At 44.0% G+C, this 6991-nt stretch overlaps 1 protein-coding gene across 1 annotated transcript; it reads left to right on the forward strand.

The window, feature by feature from the left end:
- Nucleotides 1–2756: 2756 nt before the first annotated feature.
- evx1 (even-skipped homeobox 1) lies at nt 2757–5308 on the forward strand (the record flags this gene model as incomplete). The annotated part of the gene is made up of 3 exons (XM_083982746.1): nt 2757–3124; nt 4044–4275; nt 4781–5308. The coding sequence occupies 3 exons, from the start codon at nt 2757–2759 to the stop codon at nt 5306–5308; spliced, it is 1128 nt and encodes a 375-aa protein (XP_083838872.1).
- Between the last annotated feature and the right edge of the window lie 1683 nt (nt 5309–6991).

Raw genomic sequence — 6991 nt, forward strand, 5'->3', positions numbered from 1 at the left:
CCAAACCCATCCGCTGGCCTTCGCTATCTAAAACACACACACAATATAAGTGACACTACTGTAAACCGGCAAGGTCACTCATCTGTTGCGCAAAAGTGTTATCTCTTGATGATCACAAGATCACATCTGCCCTGGCCAAGACCCATTGCATAACTCCCGTTTAAGTAGCAAAACAATGGGATCTTTGCAACCTTTGGGCGTTCCTCTAAAATACTGCATGGTAACCCATACTTATGATTTGGAAAGTAGAAGTAGGCTAAACCAACCCCGTCCTTAAAACCAGGGGAAATTTTCACCCTGCCCATGCAGTTTTGTATGTGATCAGATTAACACTAAGAGAATCCTCGAGCACATTTTAACACAGATACTAACTAGACTACGTGTTCAAGAAAATGTAAAAAAAAAAAAATAATAATAAAATAAAATAAAATAAAAATGCAATAATTCATGTTTTGGAGGTTATAGCCTACATTATCTTGTGTCTGGATCACACAGAGCAAAATGAAACTAATCAAAGTTGCCTTTTGCTTCTGACTCAACAAGTTATTTATGGATCTGGTACATTTCCATTAATAACTCACTGAAACACATCAGCAGATAGGACTTTAATATGTCATAGAGAGAATAGATAATGTCAAAAGCAGGAACAAATAGAGGGGTGAGGGAGAGAGAGAAAGAGAGGGAGGGAGAGACAGAGAGAGGTTTACTTTTTTCCTTGGCAGGCCAGATGAAAGAGTCGGGGGAGAAAGCCAAAGGAATTTCCCTCACTCCTCAGCTGCCGGGCGGAGGGGGAGGGGGAGGCCGCCGCTCGGGGCCTTTTCCCTCTTTCAGACAGGCGAGGGCGCACAAGGACAGCGGAGGCTGCTGAGGCTCCGCAGTCTGCTGCTGCCTGCCTCTCCTCTCAGTCAGACCACATGACTCCACCTCTCAACACCATATCAACGCAGTATCAAGTCTATAGCGCCATGCCACCATGCCCTGCAGCGGCACACATCACACATCTGATTTTAAAAATGTTTTCTTTTTGTTTTGTTTTTTAAACGGCTCGGGTCTTTCTGTCAGAATCAGGTGAGGCCACAGTCTTGCACCGCTATTTTCAGAAGACCATCAAACCATGATAACCCTCGCTGAATACATGTCTAGAGACTTATTGACATATTGCATCGGTGTAATCAGATCAGACCTTCAAATCGTATGCAGTGCAATGAAATATCTGAACTCCCAAACGCCACTCTAATATCTAGTCCTGATTATAATAATAGTGAATAAAATCTACAGTCACTTAGAAAGTGAACACCTGTCACAGTAAGCTGAGTAAGCACCCCCAATCACAACCCCAACCACAACACCACCACCTACTTTTGATATAGGTTGCTGCAGGTTAGAATAAAGACATTGGCATGATAACACATAAGAGTTGTAAGACTCAAAAAACATATAGTGCACAATGTAAACTGCATCAATCAATGAATTATATATGTGAAACTAAACTGTTAAATCCACACTGTTCCCTGGACGCAAATTAAATTCAAATGTGGTAATAATTTCATCATCCCTGCTCTTTTTCTTAAGGCAAAATACAAGCTCTTTATAGCCTGTAGTAGGCCTTAGTCTTCATTGACTTTATACTTAAAAAGCTGCATAAAACTGCATCAAAGAATGACAAAAAAAAAAAGCAGCCACCACCCGAAGCCACTGCAAAGCAGCACCCATCACTGCTTTCGCTGAAGCATTGTCACAGCATCAAACCATGTTTTAATTATTTTCCTTTAAAATGCGGAAAACTGCATCATATTTGTTTATTGAAAATCAAATATTAAGTAAAAAATAAACCTCATAGACATCCATTATATAAATATTATAGCCTATACAATAACAGGCTTCATAATTTCTTTCAGGGCAGAGATAACAGATAGAGATCTCTGCCTGGCTGCTCCTCAGGCCCATGGTCTGTTAACTTTTAAGACCTCACGTCAAATGGCTTTTTATCTCAACTCTGACCACTGGGCTTGACCTTTGAGGGCTAAACTTGATTCCACTTAGAGTGAGAATGAGAGGAGCCCAACAGATGAGGGGGGAGAGGGAAGGAGAAGATCGCTAGGTCTCTATGCACTTCATCACTATCATTATTAATTAATTATAAAATTATTGTCAAACTTTACCATATCCCATTAAAAACACAGTAGTTATTAAAAAGTGTATTTAAAAATATGAAATGGAAAATCGAGAATAGGATATTAGTATATTGTTAATCATTTTTCCGCTCAGTTTCTGGTCCAATTTGTTTTCTTAAAAAAGATAATTGAATGTACTGATGCTGAACGCACATAGATAGATGATAGACAGATAGATGCTGGCTGTTGTACCCTCAGATACATCCCCCCTCCCCGACGAATGCTCCTTCTGTTTACCCATATATCCAATCAATTCGTGTCGTCATCAGGGGGGGACCATCATGACGACTGGCCTATTAAGAATGACAGCTCTGGAGAAAGAAAGAGAGAGAGGGTAAATGGTGATCCCTCCCAGAGCTCCCTCTCCGCACTCTGGAGCGCTCTTCTCTCAGGGTCAGACCGGATTGCATCCCCTCTTTTCCAGAAGCCTCTCCTTCTCCTTGGGACTCAACCCCCCCACCCCCAACTCCCACTCCCACCACAACACACACATACACACACCCCTCCAACCTGAAAATCATCGCCTTGGTTTTGACGGCTTGCACTCTCCTGCGGAGCCGAGGTTTCTAAGTCGTGCTTGTGATGGAAAGCAGAGAGGAGATGGTGATGCTGACGGAGGGAGGTCAGCTTGGCAAGAGCGGCTCTAATTTGTCGGAAGCCATCGGGAACCCCGTGCGAGAACCGCAGGGGAAGCCGAGTCACAGGAGCTGTCTGAGCCCCGGCGCTGCGCCTTATTCGCGGGACAGGACCGAGCTGGTGGTGGAGGAGAGCGCACGGAGGAATATGTGTGCCGACATGAGGCCAGTTGGCACATCCGCCTCCGGCGAGAGACACCGGACTGATCATCACCACAAAGACGGCAGCAGCTCAGACACCGAGTCGGACTTCTACGAGGAAATTGATGTCAGCTGCACGCCTGAAAGCATGGACTACCCAACAGCTAAAGGTAGGTGTATGGGCTATGCCTGGGGCTGCACGCCACTGCAGGATTTCTGCGAATGCATGGTGGCGCTTAATGAAGTTGATTGAATGCCAACGTCTGAATTATGCCACGTGCAGCCTTGACCACTATAAAAATTGCATTTATCATGTATGAAAATGTACAGTGGAGTCGAACATGTGAATGTGTGCTGAATGAAATGCAGTGTAGCCTCAGTGACAGACAGTATAACTGCAGTCAGTGCTGCGCAGCTGTTCTGTCAAGTGACCAATGTGGCTGGAAACACGCTGAGGTGACACCCACAGTCTAACCAGGCATTTTCCCCTCTGAGTTTGGCGAAGAGTCACCCATACAGCAAAATCTGCCTATACGTGTATTTAGTGCGCGAGGAAGAATGCAGGATTTTATGTAAACCACGAGCTAAAACGTTAAGAGAAAGGCCACTCACATGGGAATATTCTGGGATGTATTTCTGGCGTCTTCTAAGATGAGGAACTCGTCAGACTGTTTGCAGCAGATCTGTCACATCCTGGAAAGAAATCACATGGGGAAAAAAAACATTTAAGTTTTAATTGTATTTTTGTTGGTCTTGAAACAAAAGAATGGCAAAAGGCTAACGATTTAAAACTATTTTAGTGAACACAATTATGGTACATCATATGATTCGATTTTGTTTATTTTTAATTATAATAGCCTAGAAATAAAATATTGGGTTACTGAAACTAAAAAAGACACGTGCTTCTTGAGCTAAATGTGACCTTTATATTTTCAGTCTATTTGTAATAATGAAATGATCTATCTCGTTCTCTCATGCAAGATCTCAGGAAAATAGCTCATTGAATATGAAAAGTCTCAGTGTGTGTTTGCACTGTGATTCTGCTGCATGGTCAGTCCCTCTAACGAATTATTCTGCATACTGATTCAGGCAGAAATGGAGACTCTCCGGGTCATCCGAGTGATTCTGGTGCTGACCCGGGTAAGATTGTCCAAGGCCAGAGCTCTCTATCTTATTCAGCCGACCAGATTCGCCGGTACCGGACAGCGTTCACCCGGGAGCAGATCGGACGGCTGGAGAAGGAGTTTTACCGGGAGAACTATGTGTCCAGGCCGCGGAGATGCGAACTGGCGGCCGCCTTAAATCTACCTGAGACAACCATCAAGGTAAGACAAGATGATGTCCAACGAGCAGAGCTGCACCAGGCCTCTGTGCCATGAAATACAAGCTCATAATATTATGCAAGCTTGTATTTATATACACATATATTTTTTAAAACGTGTTATGTGCTCCAATAAATGATTCTGAAAGCTAATTTTACACAGAAAATGAAGGGGGAAGGAATGAAACACTGAATGAGTCAGGGTCTAAGAATAACCTAAAACCAAATGTTGAAAAGAGACTCTAACATCCAGACTGACATTTACTAGGAGTCTCTTTTTTCTAATTTCTTCAATAAAAAATACAAATTGTTACTGCTTTAATTTTATTTTGTCATGAGAATTTAGGAATTATTTATTGTAATGTGCAAAATATCACTGGAAGCCGAATCCAATGTGTGCGTAAAAGCGGAACTGAATGGTGTGTGTATGTTTTTTGTTTTTACTGTGGTGTATCTGTCTATAAATTGGGTTTGTGGTTAATATTTGACCCGGTGTGTCTCTGTACCAGGTGTGGTTTCAGAACCGCAGGATGAAAGACAAGCGCCAGCGTCTGGCCATGACGTGGCCTCACCCAGCCGACCCGGCCTTCTACACCTACATGATGAGCCACGCGGCGGCCACGGGGAACCTGCCCTACCCCTTCCCATCCCACCTGCCTCTACCTTACTACTCCCACCTGGGGGTCGGGGCTGCCACGGCTCCGGCCGCCACACCTTTCTCCAATCCCCTGCGCTCTCTCGACAGTTTCCGGATGCTGTCTCATCCCTACCAGAGGCCGGAGCTCCTGTGCGCCTTCAGACACCCCTCCCTCTACCCGGGTCCGACCCACGGCCTCGGTCCCGGAGGAAGCCCCTGCTCCTGTCTGGCCTGTCACTCCAGTCAATCCAACGGTATCTCAACCAGGCCCTCCGGCTCGGACTTCGCTTGCTCCCCAACTAGCAGGACTGACGCTTTTGTCACTTTCACGCCTTCGGTGCTCAGCAAATCCTCATCTGTGACATTAGACCAGAGGGAAGAAGTGCCTCTGACCAGATAAAACCAAAACAAACAACACTTGTTCTATATAAAAGCCTTTCCCATAAGCTTTTTAACCTAACATATTATATGATCAGGACTGAACAGCATGAAGAGGTAGCATATAAGCAGAGAAAGCCAGCTTAAACTTGGGACAAGATAATTAGCCAGATCTCCAGCTATGTGACGCACAACAGATCTTCCATTACTGAAAAATAATAATCCCCATTGCAGAGTCAGAACAGTGGGCTGAAACGTGACGCCATGGACACAAAACCACATTTGATTTTTAGAAGATTAATTTGATGTGTGTGTGAGAGGAGGGGATCCAGTGAAACGTTTAAATCTCCGTGATGGATGGTGTTAATGTATTTTTTTTTTATCATTACTTGTCTCTTTACGCGTCAAAATCGACCTACATGTATTGTTAGTTACGCGAGAATGATGCTTTCCATCTCTCTTTTTAACAAGGGGATTTGTTAACATGCTGCGGCCGTCTCATTATAAGCAGCTCTCCACACCAGGGCCCTCCACGGCGGCCTGGGCCGAAATGTGCAGATGCTAGTAAAATTAGTAAGTGATGTATATGTACGACCGGGTGAATTTTGAGTGTTGAATTAATGACAATAGCAGGAAGGAAGGGATCGTTGCTGCCAAAAGGTAACAAGGCGCCAGGGGAACGGATTACTACTACAGCCCGCACGGTTTGAAGAGGGAGGGAGGAGGGAGGGAGGAAAGGATGGAGGGGGAGGATGGACCCAGAAGAGGATGGAAAGAGCCAGAGAGAGGACAATCAAAATGAAAAAATAAAAATTTTAAGGCCATCGACGACATGCTCCTGCAGCTTCTTCCCTAAATGACACAAGAGCCAGTTCTTTTTTTAAATCGGATGAAAATGTGATTAATTTCTGCCTATAGGCCTCTTTACATATTCCTCTCGCTTCATACTGCTACAGTGGCACCGGTTTAGAGGCATTTCGCGGAGAAAGCGGACTAACAAGTGACTGATTATGTTTCACTTTATTTTATTCTATTTTATTTTTATTTTATTTTATGGTCCTTTTTTGTCTGGGTTGTCCTCTACGTCTAATTTGCAATAAACACTGTCAAAGAATCAACAGAGCATTTGGAGTGTCTGTCTTCTAAACACCTTCAGGATTTGTTAAATCGATACGGACTTATTTATTAATTGAATGGAAATGTGACTTTAATCCGACAAATAAAATAAAATAAAGAATCAGACTCAAACAAGATCTGTTCCACTCTGATCATCTTATTTCGTTTCATTTCGTTCAGCACAAGTACGTTAAGGATTTTCTATATTGGACTGCATGATCTCAGACTCCACCACCACCATCCAATCATAACACTAATTTTGTTCTCAAGTGGCTGGTGTCAAAACAGCAGAGTGAGCCCCCATCCCTCCTCATGGGATCACTAGATTGACCGTGACAGTTAAGTGGTCCCCGGGCTCCGTTAACGCCACTCATATTTTTCTCTCCGACCACTTAATAGACACGGCAGAATTAGTTGTCTGGAGATATTAGAAATGCAAAGAGATCGATGATTCCTAGGGCTCCGCCAACCAATAAACGGCGATCTTAATTGGCCGCATTTGACCGCGGCGGAGCAAATTACAAGAGTTTTCCTGAGCGTAATAGGATAAAGGCGAGGCGCCGTGGCCCGCAGAGAGACGCACAAATCA

Source organism: Trachurus trachurus, assembly GCF_905171665.1.
Source record: "Trachurus trachurus genome assembly, chromosome: 11".
Taxonomy (NCBI): Eukaryota; Metazoa; Chordata; class Actinopteri; order Carangiformes; family Carangidae; genus Trachurus; species Trachurus trachurus.